This window comes from Nomascus leucogenys, chromosome 4 (assembly GCF_006542625.1).
Source record: "Nomascus leucogenys isolate Asia chromosome 4, Asia_NLE_v1, whole genome shotgun sequence".
NCBI classification, from domain to species: Eukaryota; Metazoa; Chordata; class Mammalia; order Primates; family Hylobatidae; genus Nomascus; species Nomascus leucogenys.
In genome coordinates, this window is record NC_044384.1 from 81168419 (window position 1) to 81194202 (window position 25784).

The 25784-nt window shown below is 57.2% G+C and overlaps 1 protein-coding gene across 2 annotated transcripts in view; it reads left to right on the forward strand.

Moving 5' to 3' along the window:
* Nucleotides 1-25784, forward strand: part of DAGLA (diacylglycerol lipase alpha) — a 66678-nt gene that overhangs the window by 14906 nt on the left and 25988 nt on the right. The window contains exons 1-3 of one of the 2 annotated variants that reach the window (XM_030810918.1): nucleotides 23669-23749; nucleotides 24869-25007; nucleotides 25436-25647. In XM_030810918.1, the coding sequence (XP_030666778.1) occupies nucleotides 24913-25007; nucleotides 25436-25647 (307 nt within the window). In that variant the 5' untranslated portion in view covers nucleotides 23669-23749; nucleotides 24869-24912. Of the gene's footprint in view, nucleotides 1-23668; nucleotides 23750-24868; nucleotides 25008-25435; nucleotides 25648-25784 lie in introns of those variants that run through there. The other variant, XM_030810917.1, reaches the window with a different exon arrangement.

Sequence of the window (25784 nt, forward strand, 5' to 3'; positions counted from 1 at the left end):
GTCTGCCTGGGGCTGAGCAGTGGTCCGGGCATCAGTGTCGGAGCTCTGTGCTCACTGACCCGCCCCAGTTTCCTTGTTATTCTGCACTGTGAGCTACTTGAGGATAGGGCTTGGCATCCTCGAGTTCATGTCCCCAGAAGCTCCTGCCTAAGGGCCTGCTGAGTCCAACCCACCCCCACTTCCCAGTGGGGAGGAGCAGTCGGAGCTTCTTGTCTGGGAGCTTCCAGGTCCTAGGTCTGCTCTCAGGCCGCGGTCTGAGCCTCCCACCCGCCTCCAGCCAACCGGTCTGGCGAGTTTGTGGGGACCTGGCCACAGGCGCTTCTCCAGGGACAGGATGTCCTGCTGTAAGGAGGCTTTGTGCCTGGCTTTCTGTTCTTCTTGGCTCCTCTTTGCTCCTCCTCTCTCTGTCTCATCCCAGGGAGGGTACTGACTTCTGGCTTAACTCTGCTCTCCATCCTGCCTTTTTGGGGTCCAGGACAGCATATAGTGGAGGTGCTGGGCTCAGGCAGAGCAATCGCCTTGCGTGGAAGGAGGGCAGGGGCAGGGCCCTTCAGGAATGAGGTAGGGTGTGTATCCCTGCGTGCCCCGGTGAGACCCTGGAAAGCCAGATACCCAGAGTGTGGGTGACAGGCTCCAGGCCAGAGCCCAGGGGCTGTGGTGACTGTTCTCCCAGCTCCTCCCCAGCTGATGTTCAAGGGTGAGGGACCAGAGGCCCAAAGACAAGACGGCAGCAGCCTGCGGAGGCCTCGCTCCAGGACTCCGCCCCCACTGAGACTCCTCCCTGCCCCCACCACCAGGCTCGCTCTCAGGGAGCAGGAAATGGGAGTGGGGGAGCCCGGGTGTTCCTCTCACCCTCTGCGGGAGGGGCTGGGCACCCCGTTCCGTAGGTGTCGGCGGAACCGTCACCAGCGGTGGGCGCCAATGCCGGGATTTCCCTGGCTGACTCACCCTCGGCCTGGCTGTGCCTCAGCCTAGGCATGAGTTCTTTGTGAAGGTGTCTGGATAGTGACAGCGATTCCCATGGAGTCCTGGGAGCGGGAGAGTGGAGGTGGAGGTGCCCACCACCCTGGCTGCCTGCCTTCCACTCCCGGTGGACCTGACGCCCAGCCGTCCTGTCTGTCAAGCACACTACCCCGACTTCCCAGCGGGGAGGAGCAGTGGGGCTGGGGCACTCCCTGAAAGATCCCCCCAGGGGCCACATGCCTCCCCTCCCCTTCCCCTGTGGGAGAGGCAGGAGAATAGGGAAGCCATTGATTCCCTCCATCCCTCCCAGAGTAAGAGGCATTTCACAGACTGCGCGACCCAGGGTTGGGGGTGGGGTGGGGTGGGGAGCTGTGAGAGAGGCAGGAAGTGGGGTCAGCACCCGGATCCAAAGACCCCTTGGAGAAAAGGGGAAAACTGTAGTCCCTTCCCCTAGTAAGGTTTGCATGAAGCACATCTTTGGGCCATCCCAGCCCCCTTGGCAGCGAGCAGGCAACGGCAGGCGCTGTCAGTGGGGTGGAGGTGTTGCAATTACGGTGTGTAGGGGGCTGGGGGAGGACTGAGCAGACAGAAATGTAGAGTGTGCGGCTTGTGAGCTGGCCTGTGGGGGCAGTGGCAGCAGAGCCGCGTGGGGTGGGATGGGAGGTGCAGATCTGGGTGGTTCACCCCAAGATCCTCACCTTTCTATTGCCAAGGGGAGGGAGGTCACCCCTGACTTCCCTGGGATGGCATAGCAGGGGATGGTAGCCTCTGGAGACTTGTCTGCCAGGGCTGAGGGCACAGGGTGACATTCAGGATCCTGGCATGCTTCGGTCTTGGCAGGCAGACTTCTTAGCCCCCTACCTGCTCGCCTGGCCAGTGAGAAATGAAGCGGTTTCTGTGCCCCAGTGCCATGGACAGCTCCAGTGACTCTGATGAGGCTGTTGGCTGTGCTAATTCCTTTGTGGGTAGCCCCAGGGTAGGGTGGCCCTGGAAAGGAATGTGGTTGGTAGGCCAAGCCCTACCCAGCCTCCTGAGCTTAGCCTGCTGCTGTGGTCAGGAGCATAGAAGCCAGGCCAGGGCGAGGGAAGGCCTGGCCTAAACTGAGACGGGCCCTCCAGGCAAGGCCAGCATTACCTCAGTGCTTGGAAATGCGTCGCTCTGCTTGGGGGAATGGCCCCACGTGGCTGAGCCCCTAGGTGGTGCCAAGGACAGGAGGACAGCAGCCATTCCTGCGCAGGAGCGCACCAAGGCCCCAGGAGCCTGGGCTGTGGAGCAAGGTTCCAGGTTCTCCTCCCAGCCTGCTGCTGACCTTGGTGTGGCCTGGGGCAGCTGTCTACATCCTTCCTCACCTTCCTTCCTCAAATAAGCATTTGTGACTCAGTGGCTCAGAGGTTCCTTCCCACTCAGATATTCTCCTGTTTTTTTTTTTTTTTTTTTTAGACAGGGTCTTGCTCTGTCACCCAGCCTGGAGTGCCATGGTGCAATCATAGCTCACTGCACTCACTGCAGCCTCGAATTACTGGGTTCAAGTGATCCTCCCATTTCAGCCTCCCAAGCAGCTGGGACTACAGGCATGCCCTGCCATGCCCAGCTAATTTCCTCCTGTGATGGCCCTGGTAGCCAGGTGTCTCTGCAGTGAGGAGCAGTGAGGGCCCTTTCTTGGACCCTCCATTTCCTCCTCCCCTGGGAGTCATGGGGCGAAGTGAGATAATGACTGGAAGTTCCTAGTACCAGGTCTTCTGGCAGCTAGTTGGGCTCTCAGTGAGCAATGGCTGGTACTACTGCCCTTATCACCCTTATGTTTATATTATCATCAGCCTTATTGTGGAGTTGCCTTCTCAGAGCCTGTTGGGGGCTCCCTGGAAAAGGCAGTGTGACTCGTGTCCTGGGCTGGCATCCCGGCCCCCAGTCTGCTCAAGAATCAGAAGGTCAGACTGGGCCAGCCAGAGGGTCAGGGCAGGCAGGCAGGGTCCCTGACATCTCTCCTGTGGGGCCTCTGCAGCTTGGCTGAGCTGCAGGCTCCCATCTGCAGAGGGGCGGCCCAGCTCTCTGCAAGTTGGCTGGGAGACCTCAGAATGAGGAGCGCATGTTCTGCAAACATCTTGCTCACAGCAGATGGCAGCCACAACTGCCTTTCTCTCTGCAGTTCCGGTGCACTTCCCTTTCCTTTGCTCACCCCCCTGCTAACTTTGGTTTCTGCTTTTGGAGATGGGGAGGCAGCCTGCAAGCCTCCAGAGCCACTTCTGATAGTGGGTGAAGCTTGGTGCACGTAGCACGGACAGTTTCCAAAGGAAAAGAAACCTCGTACCCCACCTGCTTCCCTGGGGAAGCTCACTCTTGCCCTGCTTCCCACATGCCATCTCTGAGTCTCTTTGGCCAAATGTGCTGGCAGCGTGATCTGAGAGGAGCAAAGGAGCTGGGCCGGGGGCCTTGTCTGACATTTCTTGAGCAGCTGCTAGGCACCAGGCGTGGTGCTGGGTGCCAGGGACACAGAGATGCAGAGTGTAGCCCTGCCCTCCTGGAGCTCCCAGCCCAGTGGGGAGCCTGGAATGGAGGGGGCACTGATTAGGTCTGCCCTTGGGGGTTGGCGGGCCCTGGCAGCTTCACAGAGGAGGTTGTGTTTAGGTTGAGCTTTGGAACACTGAGGAGTTCCCAGGGGAGCAAGATTGGAAAAGGCCTTTTGGGCAAAGAGAACAGACTGTGCAAGGGCACAGAGGCATGCAGACCGCCTGCAGGGCACACTCAACTGTGGTGCGCAGCAGAGCAGAGAAAGCAGGACATGCTACGCACCCTCAGAAAGACAGGGCCTCCTGTGGCTGCGTATGGGTGGGGGCCAGCCTGAAGCTGAAGCCCTGGATGGGAGCCACTGGGGGAACAGGCCTTTCTCAGCTGGGGGGAATTCTGCCCTGAGTTTGGGGCCAGTAGACCCAGCAGCCCTGCTGGTAGAATAGAACTGGACCATCCTTCCCTCCCGGCTGGCCCTGCAGCCACAGGCCAGAAGTCTGGTGTTGGCCTTACTGCCCTGGAGCTAAGGCCAGGGGGTCACAGATCAGCCAGGTGAGCATGCCCTGGGAGAGTGTGTGGGCCAGACCGCCATGGCACTGCCTCTCCTGCTGCGACCCGCCCTGGCTCCACCGCCCACCCACAGGTGGCACTAAGCTGAGCACCCACGTATCCAGACCCTCTTCTGTGCCAAATCCTTTCTCAGTGGTCCCACACAGGCCTCATCCCATTTAACCTTCATAAAGGCCATGTACGGTGGGCATCCCTGGCCCTGAGGTCCTTTGACTTGCTGCAAGTCACCCAGCCAAGGCGTGGCCCAGCAGAGACTCCAGGCCTAGGTCCGCCTCACCCTCTGCAGACTCGTGCCTTGCCTGTTCTTCCCTGCGCTGCCTCTGTCACCTCACAGTCGGGCCCCTCCGGGGAGTACAGTGGAGGGAAGGCCAAAACATTCATCCTGGAAGACCCTCCAAATACTGTGGGCAGAGTGCTGGGGACACCAGTGGCAGCTGTGGGCAGGGCCACCCGAATGCCACCCCATAGGGCAGCGGGCCCGCAGCATGGGGGCCCTCCGTATTTGCTTTTCTCAGCCCTGCATTAGCTGTGCTGCTCACACCTGGCTGACTGTTTGCCCAAAGATTTCTCCCCTGGAAGGAGGGTGGGGCTGGGGAGGGTGGCAGGCAGGTGGCCGGCTGCCTCTGGGCACCCAGTTTTTCTGCAGACCCACACTGCCTGCAAATGCCACATCACCCTGCATCCCCAAGGCTGCCCCAGCAGTGCCTGGCCTCGCCTGCGCAGAGCATGTGACTTGGCAGTGCCTGGGCCTGGCATGCCTGGCATGCCAGCGCAGTGGCAGCAGCAGCTGGACTGTCAGTAAGGAGCTGGAGAGGCCCCCAGAGCCCTCCTGTTGGGTCACTGGTCCTGGTTTGTGGGGGTGAGGGGATGCATCAATGAGACTTTTGTATGGCAGAAGGCAGAGGAGCACATGATTGAATCTAGGAGTATTTATGGACACATCTGCGCCTTTCTTTTCTGCAGCAGCCTGTCTGCAGGCCCTCCTGCAAGGAGAGCCTGTCTTGATTCAACCAGTCCCTGCCCTGACCTTCTCTTCACCCTCTTTCTGATGAGTCAGCCCCAGGAACTTGAACTTGGACTTCTCCAGCGTCTGGACCGGCCCTGGAGGCAGAAGCCCTGGACCTGCCTCCCCAACACCTGTCCTTCTGAGGGTGTGGCCTCCAAGCGTCCTTTTCTGTCAGACTCAGCTCATGGCCAGTGACTCCTTGAGCCTGTGATCATGGTCCTTAGGCCAAGGGGAACAGATTAGATAATTAGCTGCTGATGGATCTGGCATCCTAGGGAAAAGGGAGCCCTTTCTCTCCCACAGCTGGGACCCCAAAGAGGGGCTTGCATTAGCCAGGCAAGGAGCCGGGTGCCTCCCTCCCTGCACTCCCACACAGCCCCTTCCTTCTCTTGCTGCTGTGGGGATCTGCCTAAGGAGAGCTGGCCCAGCATACCCACCTGGGACACACCCAGAGAGTGGCAGCCTGAATGGCACTACCAATAGCCCAATCCTCAGGCCTTTCACCCTGCACCTCCCTGCTCCTCCAGCAGCAATAACGAGACTCCCTGCATGTCACTCACATGTGGCCTCGGGCCAGGCACTTGGCCACCTCACAGTGAGCGATGCTGGGAGGCTGGTGTTCTTGCAATCCTACTGACAGGTGAGGAAATCTGATTTGTGTCACGCTTTCTCCAACATCGCTCAGATGTTGTTCATCCCCTTTTTCCAGGAATTGGGGCTCAAAGAGGTTGTGACTTGCCCACACGTCTTGAATGGCCGGGCCACATGTCCAGCCTGGATTCTCTGACACCAAGCCCCATGTGTTTTCCACTGTGCCCTGCAGTAAACAGAAGTGCTAATAAAGAAGAATGTTAATACATAATTAATCCCACCTCCATCCCTCAGGACTTTTCTCTCTCAGACGCTCTGAGCACCGCCCAGACGTGATCTCATGTGTCCTGCCAAGGCCCCAGAAGAGCAGAGAGGAGGCTGGGCTCTGAGGGGCCACGGGGACTAGGAGCCAGCCTCTCCGCTGCCAGGCCCAGACCTACCGCATGCCCGCTGCCCGCCTCTCCCTCTGCTCTGGGTAGGGAAGCTGCCGAGGCTCGGGCACGTCTCAGGCACCTGCTGTCTTCGTCTGGTCTCCTGGATTGCACGAACCCGGAGGAGGAAAGCAGCCGGGATTCGATGAGCCCCCATGTGGTGGGGATGTGTGCGCGCAGGAGCCCAAGGCTCTGCTTAAAGGGAAGGAGTATTGCTGAGGCTTGTTCTAGTGCCTTCCTCTAAGGAACCCTCAGTATATCTTGTTTGTTCTCACATTCGAGGGAAGCTGGCAAAGGGCAGTTCTGTGTCACAAGGAAGGGGGTGGATGAGGACCCCGAGAACCTGCCCTTTACCGAGTCTCACCCCCGAGCCTGCTGAGGTCGCACAGTGGCAGTCAGTGGGGGGTTAGGTTTTCTTGTTTTGTTAGAGACAGGGTTTTGCTGTGTCACCCAGGCTTCAATGTAGTTGTGCAATCACAGCTCACAGCAGCCTGGAACTCCCCAGCTCATGTGATCCTCCTGCCTCAGCCTCCTGAGTAACCAGGACTACAGGCATGTGCCACCATGCCCAGATAATTTTTTTTTTTAATAAAGACAGATTCCCCGTATGTTGCCCAAACTAGTCTCAAACTCCTGGCCTCAAGTAAGCCTCCTGAGTAGCTGGGACTATAAGCATGCACCACCACATCTGGCTAAATTAAAAAATTTTTTTTTGTAGAAATAGGTTCTTACTAGTTACCCAGGCTGGTTTCGAACTCCTGGCCTCAGTGATCCACCAGCCTTGGCCTCCCAAAGCATTGGGATTACAGGTGTGAGCCCCCACTCCTAGCCCATGTTAGGTTCTCTCTCTCTCTCTCTCTCTCTTTAACTCTGATAATTACAAGCTGAACATGTTAGGTTTCGAACTTAGTTCTGACAGATTTCAAAAGTGGGGATCATTGAAGCACTGGGCCATGGTGTGGAAATTCCTGGCCTTTCTACCTCCAGGACAATGTTGGGGCCCAGAAGAAAGTAGGTGAGAAAGATGATAGCACCTTAAGGCTCCGAGTCTTCTGTGGGATTATATTCCTGAGCCAGAGGCTGCAGACCCTTATAAACTGAGCATTGGGGGGTGGGGGGAAAAGTGGATCCTAGGGAAATTAGAGATCATCTGGTCAACCCCCTCATCTTCCAGATGAAGACACTGAGTCTCTTAGAAGAGAAGTCATTTCTCCAGGTCCTTCCCCTTCTCACTTGCAGCCAGGCCATAGCTGAGGCGCCCTCCGGGCCCCCAGTTGGGAGAGGGCTTGAGTCTCCTGGCTGCATCCTGAGAACGTAGCTTTCTGTGCTCTTTCCTGGAGGTGCGCTCTCCCTCCCACAGGATGCTGTACAGAGGTGGACGCAAGTCACGCTCACCCAGATGCACAGGGAGGTGGAGGGGAGCCAGGCTTGTCAATGCTAGGGAGCCCTCCAGTAGCAGGACCACTCACTGCATTACCACAGGCAGATCACCCCACAGCCCCTTCCTGCCACAGTTGCCTCATCAGTAAAATGAAGATGTTACATTTCCTCCCTGCCTCGCCCACAGCGTGGTCGTTGGTAGCCAGTGAAGTCGCACATGTGGGCAGTTCAGGATAGGGCTTTGGATCCCAGGCATGGCCAGCAGATGGTGTGGAAAGAGGCCAGGGCTGGGAGTCAGGAGCCCTGGGTTCTGGGTGCAGCTCTGCCGTAGCTCCTACAGTCTCCTGTTTCTGTCCTTCTCAGGCCATGCTCCGAAATGGTTTCTCTTTCAGGCGGCAGGGACGTGGTGAGCTCCCCCAACCTGCCAAACCTTTACTCAGTGCAGGGAACCTGGCAAGGAAGAAAACAGGCGAGACCCCTCCCCTGAGAAGCCACACCCTGGTGGAGGGAGCCAGACGGTAAACACATTAACCAGAACTTTAGCTGGTGAGAAGTGCTGATAGGAAAACAGAGTCCTATGATGGGGGTGCTTGGGGTACTTGAAATTTGGCAGGCAGGTCCCAGTAGGGGATGTTTGAGCTAGGAGCTGAATGACAGGAGGGAGCCAGTCACGCAAAGCTCTGGGGGTGGGGGTAGGGTTGGGGTTCTCTCCAGGCTAGAGGAGGAGTGAGGACAAAGGTGTTCGGCACACCTGGCCTGTTGCAAGAACAGAGAGAAGGCCAGGGTGCCTGGGAGACGGGTGAGGGCAGGCAGAGGCCAGGCCACAGGGCTGGCAGGCCAGCGTGAGAGGGAGAGGGCTTTCTAAGTGTGATGAGCAGTGTAGAATGACTGGAAATGGTGAGTGGGTGGATGGAGGAATGGATGGATGGATGGATGGATGAATGGATGGATGGAGAGATGGATGGATGGATGGATGGATGGATAGATGGATGGATGGATGGATGAATGGATTGTAGGTGCAGCTATGGGGTGATCCCTTTTCTCGCCATCATGAGGGTCATAGCCAACACTCCTGTAACAAAAGACAGGTTAACAAGAGGAAAGCATAGCAAATGTATTTAATCAAAGTTTTACGTGACATGGGAGCCTTCAGAATGAAGATCCAAAGATGCAGGGAAAACTCCATTTTTATGCTTAAGTTTGAGGAGGAATGGACAACCATGAAGAGCTGTGATTGGACACAAAGAGTAAGACCCCATGGGAGCAGACTGAGTGGGGAAACCCAGCAAGGCCTGCTCTCAGATCCTTCTTGGCCTCTCTGCATTCCTTCCTTCAGGGTATGGGGCAGGATTCTGAGTGGGGGTCTTATAATCTACTATCAAACAAAGTAAGTCAGAGAATTTCTTTCTTTCTTTTTTTCTTTTCTTTTTTTTTTTTTTTTTTTGAGGTGGAGTCTCACTCTGTCACCCAGGCTGGAGCGCAATGGCGCGATCTCAGCACGGCACCTCTGCCTCCCGGGTTCAACAGATTCTCCTGCCTCAGCCTCCCAAGTAGCTGGGATTACAGGCGTGTGCCACCATGCCCAACTAATTTTTTATATTTTTGATAGAGAGGGGGTTTCACCATGTTAGCCAGGCTGGTCTCGAACTCCTGACCTCAGGTGATCTGCCTGCCTCGGCCTCCCAAAGTGCTGAGATTACAGGCGTGAGCCACTGTGCCCTGCCCAACCAGAGGATTTCTTTATGGCCAGCTCTTACACAGAAAGGCAGGAGAAGGCTAATACTTTTAGGTTTTATGGGTGGCTTTAGGGGAAAGGAGTTCTGGTTTCTATGACCTGCCTTGGGAAAGAGGAATTCTAGTTTCTATGGCTTGCCTCTGGGGAGAGTGAGGGGCGGGGAAGAGAATTCTAGTTTCTGTGGTTTGTGTCGGGAGAGTGAGGGATAGAGATGGGAAAGCAGGAGAAGGTCAGAGAAAAGCTTTGCTTCTGAGGCTGTTTGTGAGGCCTTCACTTTGGGGTACCATTTTCTGAGCCCCAACACATGGTTGGGAGAGTGGGTGACTGGCATACAGCAACCCTCTTTCCATTCCCCTCCTGTAGTAGGTTGAATTAGCACTGAGAGCTCCTCTGTGTAGTCCTATTTGTGGTCGGGGCCGGATGGCAGGAAGAGTGGGGAGCTGAATGTTCAGGAGAAATGCCTCAAACCCCCGCAAGCACATGATTGGGAACCCTTGGCTGTGGGAGCAGAGCCCACTGACTGCTCCTGAGTGGGACTCCTGGACTGATGTCCTGACCTGCTGTGCACGGGCTCGCCTGAGCTCGGGACTGGGCTGAGCTGAGACTCGGGGGAGGGGGAGGACACAGACTTCACCTGTGTTCACAGAGCCCAGGGCTGACTCCCGGAGCTGTTGCTCTGAGGGTGGGGTGGGCAGCCCCAGGCCTCCGTTCTCAAGGCGTTCCTCTGGGATCCGGTGCCCCCTTTGCCCACCCAATTGCATGGGCCAGACAGCTGGGGTCGTCTTTGACAGCGCCAGTGTTATAGCAAGCAGTAAACATCCTTAATACCCTCCCTGTCTGTCCCCATTTTGTCTGCTGAATTTCCATCTGGGCCACCCACTTCTCTTCACCCTCGCACCCACCTTGGCTTGTCGTTCCGAGGCTCAGAGCCCAGGGCCTGGCCCTGCCAGCCTGCCTGCTTTGGCCTCCTCTCTGCTGGCCTGGCCCTGGCCTTGGCTCCATCCTCCAGGCCTCCACTGTCCTCACATCCGGGCCCTGCTGCCGAGGGTATCCTCCAGTGCTTGTTCCCCGCCGCCCTCTCCTGTGGTCGCTTCCCTCTGCTAGTCTTTCAGAAACAGCTCCAGCTCCTAGTTCTGTAGGCAGCCTCCCCGTCTGAGCACGTGTCAGAGGATTTTTCTTTGTTGTATGTGAAGGTTCACTTGAAGTCTCTTTCCTTCTGGTCTGCAGGCTCCATAAGGGCTGACACCATGTCGGCTTTTATTTGTCACCATCCACCCAATCCCTGGCACATAGTAGGCACTCTGGTGATTTGTGGATGGATGGAGAATGGCTGCATGCACTAACTTGACTTTAACCAGATTTCACCTGTGTTCACACCACCCAGGGCCCACCCCCAGAGCTGTTTCCAGCCTTTTCTACTCTGAGAGCCTGCCCCTGCCCTAAACCAGGGAGCCTGGAACCAAGCCCTGGCCATCTGTGGGTGTTGGTGTCTTCATACCTGCTGGAGCCAGGACCACCTCCTGTCCTTGCTCCTGGGCCAGCCCAGCCTGGGGTTTGAGGCCTGGGCCTGTCTGGGATCTCTGGAGGAGGGAAGGGCTCACTCAGAAGCGTGCTACCAAATGGAAGAATGAAATTGTCAAGGACTCATCTGAGCAACTGCAGAACAGTCTAACAGGGCCCCTTTCGAAGTAGAGTACACCCCAGGGAGGCTTCCAGGGTGGTGACAAGTTTGGAAACCAGGCTGAATCAAGAATCGAGGACAACCGTAGGACTGAGGAGTTGGGGGCGGGGAAGGGACTCAGGATCAAATGGCTTTGGAGCCTTCACCCTTGAGCTGGGCTCCAGAGGAGGGTGGGTATGGAGGAGAATGAATGGCAGCAGGTCTCAGGCTGAGCCAGTGGCCCTGGGTGCCATGTCTCTTTCGGGTCTTGGGCTGGCCAGGGCTCTGCTCGCAGGGACCTGGTATCTGCACCCTGCCCATGAACATGTCGAGGTGCAAGTTGGAGGAAGCTCTAGGTTTGGAAGCCATCTTCCTCAGCAATGGGGTTTTATCTCCTGGCCAAGGGCCCTGCTCGTGGTTGGGGGTGGGCTCTAACCTGCGAGGATTTTCTGGTCAGGCAGGCTCTAAAACAGGCGGGGGGTGCACCCAGGAGGCCTCAGAGCCCGTGATTCTAGGTCACCTCCTACAACATCCAGAGATAGGAGTGGTATTTATAGCAGCCGGCGGCCACTGAAGGTGGAGGAGTCAGCATGAGCTGTGATGCGGGCTGACCCCGTCGAGGTCCCCTAGCTCTTTCTGACTCCCTTACCGCCACCCCCACCCCAGAGTCTTCCTAGGCCTGAGCCTGCTGAGGAAGCAGGCATTGTCAGATTGCCTCCCTAAACCCTGGAGGAGACGAGGTGCCACTTTCTGCCTGGCAAGAGCCTTGGCCTCTGCCGGTCTCACCAGGACCTTGTCTGGCTTGACAGCCCCAGCTGGGCATCCCATTAGCACTGCTGGTCTCTCTCAGACGTTGCTGTCAGCTCCTTCACGGAAAGGTTCATCCCTTGGAGTTACAGCAGCTTCACTGACCTCCTCTGGGCCAGCAGGGGTTAGCGGGAGCCTGCTTCCTCCCCACTGCAGATAGTTAGGGGGGCCGAGGGAACCAGCCCCTGGTTGACAGGGATGAAGCCCTGCCAAACTCCTGCCACCTCCCTGCCATGTCCTCATGAAGTGGGAGTGGAGTGCCACTGGGGCCAGAGGGGCTGTGCCGAGCATGTGGCCCCAGCTCCAACTCCCACCACACCCTGAGCAGGTCGGGAAGCAGAGGCCACAGAAATGACAGCATGACCAGGCTAGGCGAGTCTCTTGGGAAGGAAAGTGATGCCAAACTCTGGGGTCAGAGGTCGAGCAGATGGGCCCTTACCTACCCAGAACAGAGTTGGTCAATGGCCCTGCTCAGGCATGGGCAGGCAGGGGCTGGCACTTGTCAGGGGCCTGATGGGGTTCCCCTCATCGTGGAGGCCTGTTCTCCCCTCTCCTTTCCAGTCTCTATGTTGCCCAGAGCCTTCTGGCCTATTCCCCCACAGGCTGGGAGAAAGGCAGATGGAGGCCAGGGTCTTCTTGGAACCTACAGTGTGATGGAGGAGGCGAGGCAGACACACCAGAAGCATGCAGGAAAGTGGGTCACGGGCTTACCTGGTCATTTGTGGGCTGGTTTGCCAGGGCTGGGGCTGAAGGCCAGCTGGGACAGGCACCAAGCAGGCCTCACAGGCTGTGGAGGCCATGTCGGGGCGGAGTGCCCAAAGCAAGCGGGGCCATCTGGAGAGGAGGAAATGCCCGGGCATGGGGCGCACTCAGTGGCTGAGCAGGTGGAAAGACAGGAGCTGGGAGTGGGTGTGCCCGGCTGGCAGGGACAGAGTCAGACAAGGTGGAGGGTATGGGTGCTTGTGGCAGGGCTGGGCAGGGCGGGGTAGGGGTGCAGTTGGTGGAGAGCTTTATAGCTAATGGTTGGGAGTTTTAATTTTATTTAAAGGGCATTTAGGAGTCATAATACGCTCTTGAGAAGGGAATTTATGTATTTATTTTTTTACCATTTTGAGACTGAGTCTTGGTCTGTTGCCCAGGCTGGAGTGCAGTCACGCAGTCTCGGCTCACTGCAACCTCTGCCTCCCTGGTTCAAGCGATTCTCCTGCTTTAGCCTCCCAAGTAGCTAGGACTACAGGTGCCCCCCACCATGCCTGGCTAATTTTTGTATTTTTAGTAGAGATGGAGTTTCGCCATGTTGGCCAGGCTGGTCTTGATCTCCTGGCCTCAAGTCATCCACCCGCTTAGGCCTCCCAAAGTGTTGGGATTACAGGCGTGAGCCACCGTGCCCGGCTTGGGGGTTGATTTAATTAAAGCTCTATGTCACCAATTGCCTCCTCTGAGCAATAGCCTGCTTTCAACACTTTACAACTTTTTTTTTTTTATTTGAGACGAGTCTCACTCTGTCACCCAGGCTTGAGTGCAGTGGCGTGATCTCGGCTCACTGCAAGCTCCGCCTGCTGGGTTCACGCCATTCTCCTGCCTCAGCCTCTCGAGTAGCTGGGACTACAGCGCCCGCCACCACGCCCGGCTAATTTTTTTTTTGTATTTTTTAGTAGAGACGGGGTTTCACCAATTTAGCCAGGATGGTCTCGTCTCCTGACCTCGTGATCCACCTGCCTTGGCCTCCCAAAGTGCTGGGATTACAGGCGTGAGCCACCACGCCCGGCCTAACACTTTACAACTTTTAACTCGCTTTGTCCTGTCAGCCACCCCAAGAGGGAGGCACTGTCATCATCCTCATCCTATTTTATAGACGAGGAGAGGACTGCATTGTATATCGAAGGTCACAACTCTGTGGCTGTTTGAGTAAATCAAGGCACTGGGACCAAAGCCGGGTCCAGTCCTGTCCTCCACCCAGCAGCAGGGGGCCTTCTGAGCCCCTGCCGCTTCATGGAGGCCTTGTGCTTGGGTCCGACTTTGCCCTGCCTAGAGTGATAGGAGGGAATAGGGAGGTCTGAAGGACAGAATAGTCAGCTATAGGCCCAGGTATCTAAGCTGGGTCAGTGACTTTTTTCTGTGGCCCCTTTTGCCCTCCTGGCTCAGGCGAGGGGAGGAAATGCTGTGATCATTGTGTGAGCTCAGGCACCTGTATGGAGCCCCCAGGCTCTCTCCTTGGCCATTCCGCAAGTAAAACTCTAAAAGTCAAGACTAGAATGGACCTGAGAGCACATCCTGTTTAGTGGCTTTCAAACTTTTTTTTTATTTGTTTGTTTTTTGAGACAGAGTCTAGTTCTGTTGCCCAGAGCTACTTTGGGAGGCCGAGGCTGGCTGGAGTGCAATGGCGCGATCTTCGCTCACTGCAACCTCCGCCTCCTGGGTTCAAGCAATTCTCCTGCCACAGCCTCCCAAGCAGCTGGGATTACAGGCGTGCGCCACCACGCCTGGCTAATTTTTTGTAGAGACGGGGTTTCACCCTGTTGGCTAGGCTGGTCTCGAACTCCTGACCTCAGGTGATCCAGAGCAGCTGAAAGCTGCTCTGGTTGACATTGCCTGCAAGCCCGCTGAAGCCTGCCCACTATGGCCACCTCCCCTTACCTGGGGTCCTTAAGGGCTTCCGGAAACCCACTGAAGAGCACTGAGATCCCCCTCATTGAGCACAGAAGGAGAGGAGGGTGACAGAGGGAGGGGACAGGGCCGCAGCCTGTGTGCCATTGGTGGTGGCAGGTGCCACCTCCCTCTCCAGTCTCCATGGGGTCAGGGGATGTTGGACCTTCCTGTCACATACTAGAGCTCTGCAGACCTCTTCCCCTGGGGAAAGAGCTCCTGTTACAAAGTCACTTGATCCCTGCTTGCTTCCGAGATGCCTGGGACAGTCGAAGGGAAACCCAATAGCCCAAGCGGCCAGCCTGTGCCCTAGATGGCCATGCAGCTTAGGGAGGTCCCATGAAGCCTCCCCACCTTTGAGCAGCATGCACCCACGCCAGCCAGACCCCGAGGGCCAACCCACAGCCGGAGGAGAGGAGGCGGCAGGACCAGGGCTAGGGGTAGGCTGGGCAAGGGGGCGGGGGCCCCAAGAGGGGAGGTGTCAGGCTAGGTGTGCCCATTTAGCATATCATTAACAGCTTCATTAGGGGGCCCCTAATGAAGTGGAAGGTGCTAATTCTTCACTGAGTCGTTGCCAGCACCCAGACGGAGTCTCCTCTCGAGGAAGTTCTGAGAAGCCAGAGCACTGGGATTCGTGCTGGGAGCTGATGAACTGCCTGGCAGGAGGTCCATCTGGGGAGTGAGCTCCCAGGAAGTGGCTCCTAGGAGTGGGGGTGACTCTGGGGGAAGGAGCAGAAGGTGGGGCCAGTGGAAAGCTAGAAGGGCAGATGGGCTTAAAGGGAGGGGGGACTGCTACCTCTCAGGGCACCCTGCGTTTGAGCTGGGAAGGGGCCTGCAATGAGACACCCTGGAACTCAGACATGCAAGCAGATAGATGCGGGGCATCCTGGCAGGATCTCAGGCTTTGGAGTGTTCTAGAGTCTTGTGGCCTTCGGCGAGAGCTCTGTGGTTCAAGCTGTCCCGGGGTGTTGGGTCCCCTCTCCCTGGGTGGTTGTGGATTAAAGGAGGCAGTGCCAGTGTGGCCGTGCTAGGCTCCTAGGAGTTGGAGCCCTCCCTTTCCAAGAAGGCAGGTCAGAGGATTACGCAGGCTGGAAGGGTGAGGGCAGGTGCAGGTCAGCCTGCTCACCTGTCTGGGAGGGTTGACTTAGATCGCAGAGAGTTATTGCCCCCACCATGCAAGGTGAGGAAAAGGTTCTGCGCACACTGGGGAGAGATGGTTACTAAATCACAATGATGGCAGCTCCTGTTTTCTAAGAGCTGAGCACTTCATGTGCGTTATTTCGTTAACTCCTCATGACTCACTCCCTATGAAGTGAGTACCTTCATTATTCCATCTTACAGATGATCATGGAGACTGACGCTCAGAGAAGTGACAGTCATAGACAACTAGAAGTGGTGGAACTAAGATTCAAATTCCGGGCTGCCCCGCTCCGGGGCCAGAAGGCAGGCCTCGGTCAGCTCATTGGATGGCCACCCCTTCCAAGTCAATGCCTTTGAGAGAGTCGCGTTCCCGGGAGAGTGGGGTGAAGATGTGTTAGGGCATGAGGGGACTGACTGAGAAGACCACAGGGGCAGGTAGAAAGGATGCAAACCACAGACACCCTTCCCCACAGACAGGCAGGAGAAAACAGCCTGGTGCCACCCAGTGTGGGGCGGTGTCGGCCTTTGCGTGAGGGCTTGGAGATCCAGGCTGCCTGGCTGCACCCATCACAGAGGCCAGCAGAGCCCGCCTGTCTGGGCCTCTCCAGAGGGGATGTGGACGTGTGGGATGTGGGCTTGTTCCGAGTTTCAGAAAAATGAATAATCTCCAAGGAAGAATCCAGAAGTCAGACCTGGCCTGGCCAGAGCCTGGGGGACTCCTTCCACTATTGGAAAACATCGTCGGAGCACAGGACTGAGTGGGCTCTGGTGTGAATCCCCCTGGGAAGAGAGGTCAGAGGAAGGCTGGGGGCAGGAGGAGGGCCCAGCCTGGCCGCCAGGGAAGGGTCCTGCTGCCCTCCTGGCCCTCACTCCCCGCTCTCCAGCAGCCAGCCATCCTTCCAAAACAACCAGCAGGAAACGAAAGGCCCCAATTGATTCCCAGGGAGTTGGCTGGTGTCAGTAGCAGGGCTGGTGGCAGATGGCAAATTCTGCTCATTGTAGACGGGTAGAAAATAATTAGCGTGAGAACGAGTAGCTGGAGCCTTGGTAATAAATGGAGCCCTGGTGAAGCCTTCTGGGGAGAGGCCTGGAGCACAGGCTCTGCAACCTCAGGCCTGGCTCTGCCGCTGAAGAGCTGAGTGGCCTTGGGCAACTTATTTAGCCTCTCTGGGCCTCCATTTCTTCATCCATAATACAGGGCATAAGAGGTTGTTAAAAGGATTACATTAAAGGAGGTAGTTTTTGTGAACTGCTTGTTAAAGTAACCAGCATGTAGTAAATGCTATATAAGAGTTTGTTTTTAAATAAACACGATCGAATAACTGTTGGAACTATTTCTGGGTCTGGCCCAGGATGGCATTGCCCCCAAGTCATTGGAGCTTCTCTTTCCGTCCTCCTCCCTGAACTCTGTGCCCAGCTCCCTGACTGCTGTTTTATAGGGAGGGGTCTCTGGCCAAGAAGCACAAGGAGGGCACAGAGAGAACACAGCAGGTGGACCTGGCTTCAGAGCCTGACTTGGCCACTCACTTGCTAGCTTCTTTAAATTCTTGGAGCCTCAGTTTCCCGATCCACGACATGTGAACAGCTAGACTCACCGCTGGGGTTGTAGTGAGGATGGTTATGTGGCTGGCACATGGCGAGGGGTGGAGGAGGTGCCTCTTCTGGTCCTTCCAGGCCATCCTGGGGAAGAGTGGGAAAGGCGTCTGTTAGCCTAAGACCCTGGGCGGCGGGTAGGAGGGGACAAATGTCAGTGGCCTCCCACTCCTGCCCCCGGCTGCACCAGGCACACTGTTTTCATCCCTAGGCCTGGGCGTGTGAGGACCTATCTCATGCTGAAATCTGGCCCCAGCCCTGGGCAGGCTCCACTCTGCCTTCTGCTCTAGCACAGCTGACGTGTGAAAAGCAACAGCTTTCAGGCCCCTAACTTGGGTTGCACACACCCGGGTACAGGCTGGTGGTGCACGCGGCCCCCAGCCCACACGTGCTTTCTCTCCATCGTCTCCCTTGTCACCTTCCCCCTCCTGTGCTTTCAGAGGCCAGCCTCTCGGCCACTGGGAAGAAGGGGAAGGTACTGTAGCCCCGGGGTGGGACCTGTGGGTCCTACTGTCTCTGTGTTTGTGAAAATGAGTCAGACTGACAGGCAGAGAGGGTATTTTTTTCTTGCAAGTAATTCAAGGAGGCTACTTGAAATCCCAGCTCTGTGACGTCCTCGTGGAGGGATCTTTGGACAAACCATTTTGCTTCTCTGAGCCTTGGTTTCCTCATCTGCAAAGCTTGGGTAATACCCTGTGGCCTGATGAGGCTGGAGTTGGATGACACATAGTTTCTAGTGCCGTGCCCTCTCCCGACTCCACAGCCTGCTCCGTGGAATTCCCCTGGGCTCAGTTTTCCTCATCTGCAGAGTGGGTCCCGTGCTATCCCACATGATTGTGAGTCTGAAGCTAGATGAAGACCCAGAGAGCTCCTCAGTCTGTAAGAAGAGGTTTAGAGCCAGCTTTTGAGTTCGGAAACAGGCATTTAGCTGAGTCCTGCTTCTCGGAAGCAGCATGCAGACGTAAAGACCTGGGTTCTGGGCCTAGGCTGTGTGGCTGTGGGCAAGTCACTTCAGCTCATCTGTCAAATAAGGGGAAGGGTAGTAGTACCTACCTCACAGAGCTGTTATGAGGACTAGGTGAGTTCATGTTTGTAAAGGGCATAGATGTGCGCCGAGACCTTGTAGGGAATTCATAAATGTTAGGAGAACTGAAGCAGCCCAGTCCCCGACTTATAGGTGGCTGAGATCATTCTGTCCCTGTCACCACCCAGGATCCTGGAGCCTGCAGTTTCACCAGTGCAGAGAGGTTAACTCACTACCACAGTCCTGCAGCTGCAGTGAACAGCTGGAATCTCACCATGACCAAAGCCTGTGCTAAAGAGAGCAGGACCTGTCTGCCAGCCCAGCGAAGCCAGACAGTGACCCGCTGGTGAGCCCACCCTAGCTAGGGTGGAGCCTCTGAACACAACGCCTCTGCTGGGAGGCGGGCCACCAGTGTCCTGCGGGGGGCAACCGGGGTCCCAGCCTCACTGTGCTGAGTCCCCCAGATCAGATGCCCACCCCCAGACCAGATAAGCTCCAGTGCCCAACAAGGCACATTCAGAATCGGATGGACCATGAGAGCATAGCAGGCAGCAGGCATCAGTTCCTCTCAACTATTCTGGACCACCTTCCAATTTCAAAGCCCTTTCACACAGGAATCCCATTCATCATGGAAATGGGAGTCCTGGGTTCTCCCTTCAGGACACCAAGGGTCAAAAAACCCCACAGAGCAAAAAAGAGCCCTTACAAACTTGACAGTTTCCACATTTACTTTGGCCACCAGGAAGTGTGGTGTCCAGTGCTAGTTTTACGTATAGCAACCGTGGGGGCCCTTGTGTCTCACATGTTGTAATGGACTCATCCTCCCGGCCCTCTATTTTGATTTACTGGGGCCTAGAGGGGTCGGGACTTTCTGTCCTAGGGACACTGCTCTTCGTTCAGCACTGGGCAGCTCTAGGATGTGGCTGGACCTGGTCCCCATCACCAGCCCCAGGAGGCAGGAGTAAAATGGGGGGCCAGGGAAGGTGGCTCTCTGGATCTGTCTGAGAGTCTCCTCTCTGTCACCACAGCTGCTGCAGAGCAACAGGGACTCCACCGCTGGAGGCAGGAGAGCCAGCCGCAGGTGACTGAAGTAGGCACATGGTTGATGCCTCCCTGCAGATTTATCTCCTGTGAGGGAGCTTCTGCGGATTTTGCTGGCTTCTAGGTGGGTTAGGTATCTCCAAGAGCGTGAAAGAGAGGATCTCAGCCCAGGCTCCCTGTGGTGACATGCTGTTAATGTTGTTGTCACTGGGGAGTTTGAGTGGGGTATGTAGTGAGGTAGAAGGGAGCAGGCTGGCTTGGGGGCTCGGGTTGTGTGTCCAGCACCCAGCAGTGATGCTGCAGGGATGGATATCATGGGAAGAGCTAGGGCCTCTGTGTTCTTTCTGAACCTCAGGTTCCTCGCCCATAAAAGGGGACAGTGGGACTGTTCTGAGACTCCTTTTAACTCTGACCTTTGTTAGGTGTGGGCTTTGGATGGCAGCAGGAATGACCTGCACCTCCTGCCTGCCTGGCCTCTTGATCCTCGGATAGTGTCAGGCAGTCTCTGCATCTCAGTCTCATTCTTCAGTAGTAATAGTAATGGCAGTGGCAGCATTTGCTGAGCAGTTACCAGATGACAGGCGCTGTTTGAAGTGTTGACTGATTTAACCCTCCTGATAATTCAGAGGTAGGTACTCTTCTTATCCCTGGTTTAGAAGTGAGGAGACTGAAGCACAGAGAGTTTAAGTACCTTGTCCAAGGTCACACAGCCAGTAAGTGGCAGAGCCAAGACTCAGATGCAGCCTGTTTTAGAGTGCAGGGTCTTAACCACCCCTTGCACACAATGTGGAATGAGAGCGACACTGCGACCCTGTGTTACTGCTGTGAGGACAGAAGGCGGTTAGTCTAGGACTTGGGACACAGAAGGTGCTCAGCTAATGTCAGATGGATCCCTATGGCTGGACCTGGCTGTCATCCCCTCCTTCAGGCACAACGTCTATCACATCCCCAGGCCAATGACCAAAGCCATCTCTGGCCAGATGGGAAATCTCATGGGCTGGAGGTGGCACTCGAGGGGGTTCCCAAGCTCATTGTCCAGTTTCCTGTGGACACTCCAGGGGGCTAAACCGGTACCTTCTTCCCCCGCATCCCCCTGGGAGCTCTTGGAGCCCCATCTGCTGGGAGTCTTGCTGCCAAGGACTCTGCTCCCTAAAATCTGCTCCCAGGGCCAAGCCCACAGGGTACCTTAGGACGAGGGGGCGAATCCCAGCCTGGGGTGCTTTTACCAGCAGCACCAGAGCACTCACGGTGGGGGCAGGCTCCTCGGTCAGGGCTTCTGTTTGCTCACTCCAGCCCTTTCCGACCAGCTGGGCACCAGCAGCACCTTCCAGACCCCAGCACCCAGTCACAGGTCACATCACAGGAGGTCCCCACAAAGCCCCTCAGGTGTCTGCTAATGCAGCAGTAGCCATCAGCAGATCCTTGGGGTGTGCAGGGCCTGTGCAGTGTCCGTAGTGATGTCACCGCAGTCTGTTCTGACCACGGCCTTGAGAGGGATGTTGTTAGCCCCATTTTACAAGAGAAGAAACTGAGGTCCCAGAACAGTTCGTCTAGCCAGAGGAGGGGGAGAGGGTTCTCCCTGAGCTGTCAGGGAAGGCACTGGGGTGGGAGCCCAGCCTGGCAGTCAGGAAGGGAGGGACGTTTCCCCAGAAGGGAAGGGTGTGAGCTCAAGGGGGAAGGAGCCACTGTCTCAGCCTTTGTGACTGGGAGGGGAGCTGTGCTGATGAGGCCATGGGGTGGGACTGAGGAGCTGGAGCCACGCACTGCAGCTGGCACCCGGAGGTGTGGCGATGGGTACTGTGAGACCCTGGCTCCGGGGACTGTCTATTGAGCTGGGGTGGGGATGGGCAGCAAGGAGTCAGCAGGTTAACTGTAACACAGTGTGACCAGGGCCACGCTGGGGGAAGGGGTCTAGGGTTCCCATAAGGGAGCGGCCTGTTTCCCAGGAGGAGAGTGGGGTGCATGAGGGCTGCTGTCAGGGAGGGCTTCAAAGAGGAGGTGACTTTTAGCTGACCTAGAGAGATGAGTTGGATTTCACCCATCAGAACTGGAGTAAGCAAAGCATGGACCCTTCCAGTGATGTGTTTCTGGGGAGCAGCACGTTTGTGGGGTGTCGAGAAAGAAGGATGTGGCAGTGTAAGAAGGTGCTGGAGAGCCTCCCCAGCCAGAAGGATTTGTCAGCTGAGGGTGGGCTCTGTGCTGGAGTCTGTCTGCACCGGGATCCCTTTCTGCTCAGGGGATAAGGGAATGCATGGATTCAGAGAGGGCGAGGCATATGCCTGAGCTTGCACTGCCTGTCAGTGCAAGGGTAACAGAAGCCTTTAGCTGTCGCCTGAGGGGCTTGGACTTTGTCCTGCAGGCCATGGGAAGCCAGGAAGGTTTTTAAAGTAGGGGGCAGCATGTGCATTTTTAAACAGAGTTTGCATTTTTAGAAGAGGAACTCCCAGAATGGTTAGTACTTAGTCCAGGGGCCTGAATCACCAGCAGGAAAATTGGGCTGTGTGGGTGGGGGAAGAAGGAGGCTTCCTTGGGCTGCTTAAGTCATTCTATCCATGTGAGAGGGGTCCTGGCACCCCATTCACACTTGCCTGTGCTGGGGGTCCAACCAGAGGCAGGAGGAGCCCCCAGCAATGCCCCTGTGGCCCCTGCTGGAAGGTATGCCGTTCCTGCCCTGGAAGCCCCACTGGTGTGGGATAGGAAGGGCAGGCAGCGCCTACCCCTGCCCCACTGTGGCTGTTAGAGGGGAGGACCCTGTGCCCCAGGGGAGGAGAGCCAGAAGAGGTGCTTTGTGGCAGCCCCAGACCAGGAAGTAGCCTCTGCCCTCCCTGCTCCTGAGACATTTCCTCCAGATGAAATCACATCCCCAGCAGGGGAACAGGCCCTTATTGTGATGGGCTGGGGTCTCTAGAGAAAGGGCACCATTCAGGCCCTTAAAAATAGCAGCCCCAAGAGATGTATGAATTGGCCTGGAGAGTGGTGCAGCCCACCCCCAACCCTCATGCAGCACAGGCTCTGCCACCCCCACCCCAGACCTTGACTTGGTGACCAACTGGAGATTCCACCAGCCCAGGCGGGAGGGGTGGCTGGTCCAGCAAGGGGTTCCCTGCACTCCCTCCGCCTTGCCCGCCCCAGCTAAGACAGCTAGGGCCTCTGCAGACCTTCTCTCATGTGATTCTCACCAGGACTTTAGGAGGTAGGGATAATCGACATTTTACAAATTGACATTTTACAGTTGAGGAAACTGAGGCACAACTAATAAGTCACACAGTGGGTATGTGGTAGAGCCCAGGTTCAAAACCAGCCAGCCTGGCACTTGCGTCCCAGCCTCTGTGCCTTGGACTCTATGGTGGTGGGCCGGCCACTGGTGCAGGCCTGTCACTGGGTACCCAGCAGGGTTGGCCCCCAGGAGCACCACCCCATGCTCTAGGTAGGTACTGGCATTGACCATGGCAATTGGCCTCAGGCTGGTCACCCTGAGGTGGGGGCAGTGGTTACCACTGGTCATATCCCTCCAGCGTCTTGACAGTCCTGCAGCCACCTTTGCAGGGCCCAGTGCCAGGTTTGGCTCACTCCTTCCAGCCTGAGAGCTGGGGCGAGTGGGCATTGTTCGGGCAGAGGAGGGGAGTGCAGAGTGAGTGTGTGTGTTGGGTGGATGGTGTGTGATCTCGAGGAGTGTTAGCTATCCTGGGTTCCATGGGGCCAAGGGTGGGAGTGAGAGGAGGGACCTCCCAGGGTGACTGAGAGGGGCCATCCATGGGGTGGACCTGAGAAGGAGATATTCTGGGCTGCTGGTAGAGGCAGGCCTGGGGGCAGGCTGGGTAGGGCCAGACCCTAGCCCTCCAGCCAGCCCCTCTGGGACAGCACTGCTCCCTCCTCCCCTGGTCTGGCCAGATCAAAGCAGGATGCGGCTCTACAGCACCTGTGGGGGCGTGCTGCCCACCCCCCCCGCAACCTCTAGATTCATTCCATTTCATTCCGTTCCATTCATGTGAGGGGCTCCTGGCAGCCCTGACAGCCCCTGAGCCCGACCCAGCGCTGCACCTTACCCTCTGTGAGCCACCTGGAGAAGGGAGGGGGCGGCAATACCAGCTGTTGGCAGCTCTGTTCTGCCCCAGCCCAACTGCCACCCGCGGTGCCCCAGCCCCCCCTCCTGTCCTATCGTGTCCATCTCTAATCTGAAGCTGGTGCTGTCAGCCACATGTCACAGGCACTGCTAACGCCCCGGACCCCTGCAGTCCACAGACCACCCCCCACCCCCAAAGCCCAGCCACCCCACCACCACGCTCCCTCACTCTCCACCCTTCTCCCCGCTTCCCAGAAGCTGAGCTCCGACTCCTCCTTGGAGAGAGAGTGGGATGATGTCACTTCCTGAGGGTGGGGGGAGGAGTAGGCACGACCCCGGCAGGCTAGCCCGCCAGCCCGCCAGGCCACAGCTCGCCAAGTGGCTGCACCGGGGGTAGGGAGGCGGGCCGGGCGGACATGCGGGCTGGCCACCTGGCCCCACGCCCTCTCGCCCACCCTGAGGGCTATGCCCACTGGCCAAGGGAGACTTGGCTGCTTCCTCCCCGAATGATGCCGGGCTCCTCGGACACACATTTTCCCTGGAGCCGCCACTGGGGAGAGGAGGATCTGCCGCCTGCCCCGGACCAGGTGCCATGTAAGCCTCTACTGGCCTCGGGGGGGGGCAGCTGCCCACCAACTTGGTCCCCAGTCCCCTGCGGCAGGGCTCCCTCTGCACAGTTTAGTGCAGGGCTACCCTGGAGCCCTTTATGGGTATCTCTGGGGACCTAACTCCCTGTGGGGTCACCTCCCACCCATGCTGCTTCCTTTCTCTTTGGGGTGCTGAGGAGTGAGGGCCCTGAGTTTCTGGGCACTCTTTCCTGAGCTTGCTCGGGGCTGATTTGAATTCAGCTACTTCAGAGAGTTGAAAATCCAGCTGTAAAAGCTGCATGGCTCAGGGTAGGCTTGGGAGGTATGGTTGCCAGGAGGGGCGTTACCCTGCAGGGCTTACCCCATCCTTCCAGCAGTGTGGGGTGGAAGGTGTCCCAAGTCCTACTCCTGACCCTGCACCTCAACCGTGCCCTTCCCTCCCTGGAGGCATAGCTGTGGTGGGGACTTCTGTCTGATGGGTTCAAAACCAAGTCACAGAGCATGCTCTTGGCTTCCAGCAAAGCAGGAAACTGAAGGCCTCATTCAAGACTTACTGAGCACCTGCTCTAAGCCGGGCACTCCTCACCTTCCATGTTTGTCAGTCCCAGCTGCCAACCATACAGGGTCCCTTGCCCCCACCTTCCCAAGGCCTTCAGCCTTCCTCCTGCCCTGCTGGGCTTTGTGCTGTTGGGTGGGCTTGTTCTTGGTCTGGGAAGCCCCTCCCTTGACTCCAAGGACAGTGTGCACTGGGCCAGGTCTAAAGATTATAGGGTTTGAGGGCTGGGCTGATGGTCCCACTGATCCCATGAAGGAGGAAACAGGGGGTCTTTAATAGAGCTGAACAGTGACTGCTGGGGTAACCCCAGGTAGAAGCCGATCCCTAGTGGCCAGTGCCAGTCTCCGGGGACAGGAGAGACCCCAGGGGGAAGGCTGAAGTCTGTGTCCTGCTGCTAAGGTCCTTTGTGCTGGCCCCTGCCCGGAGATGGGTCAGCACTTCCAGTGGCCAGCTCCAAAAATGCCTGTGCTTCTGGCCACACCAGGGACTGGTCCCGTGGCCCAAGGAATGCAGTGGCCCTGGGTGCCTTCACCTCCTCAGGCAGCTACAAGGTCCTCTGCTTTCTTTCAGGAGGTGAGCACCAGGCCCGCTGAGCCTCTGCAGAGCCACCAGCCATGCCCGGGATCGTGGTGTTCCGGCGGCGCTGGTCTGTGGGCAGTGATGACCTCGTCCTACCGGCCATCTTCCTCTTTCTCCTGCATACGACCTGGTGAGTCCCCAGGCCCGGGGCCACAGGCCTGGGTTTGGAGAGAAAGTCCTGGAAGGAAGCTTTTTGGCCATTTGTTCCTCCCTGCTTGGGCCCAAGTCCCAACCCTGTCATGCCCCCAGCTGCCCGGAGGAGGTGCCTGAAACATCTAGCCCCTTAGGGCAATGAGACCCCTGCTACCATTGCTGGACCTGACCCCAACACTGGGGGGAGTTTCTACCGCTGTCTCCCCATGGCTGACCCTGTGCCCTTTTACTGGCCGCCTGTGCCCTTCTAGGCATTTGATGCCAGGTGGACAATGGTCTTATGGAGGAGGCGCCTGCTGCCACCCCTCCTTGCACTGAATTGGGCTGGGGAAGGGCCTGCCTGCTAGTGGCATCTCGAGGTGCAGGGGCCGCCTGGCCTTGCTCACACGGGTATTCCTGTGACAGGTTTGTGATCCTGTCCGTGGTGCTCTTCGGCCTGGTCTATAACCCGCACGAGGCCTGCTCCCTGAACCTGGTGGACCACGGCCGCGGCTACCTGGGTATCCTGCTGAGCTGCATGATCGCTGAGATGGCCATCATCTGGCTGAGCATGCGCGGGGGCATCCTCTACACGGAGCCCCGCGACTCCATGCAGTACGTGCTCTACGTGCGCCTGGGTAAGGGCCACCCACCCTGGGGTGCTGCCCCGGACGACTCCCACCTCTCCATTCACTCAGCCATTATTTACTGGGCACATGTTGCGAGCCAGGCCCTGTTTTAGCACTGGGGTACAGCAGTGAACTAAGGCCTTCTA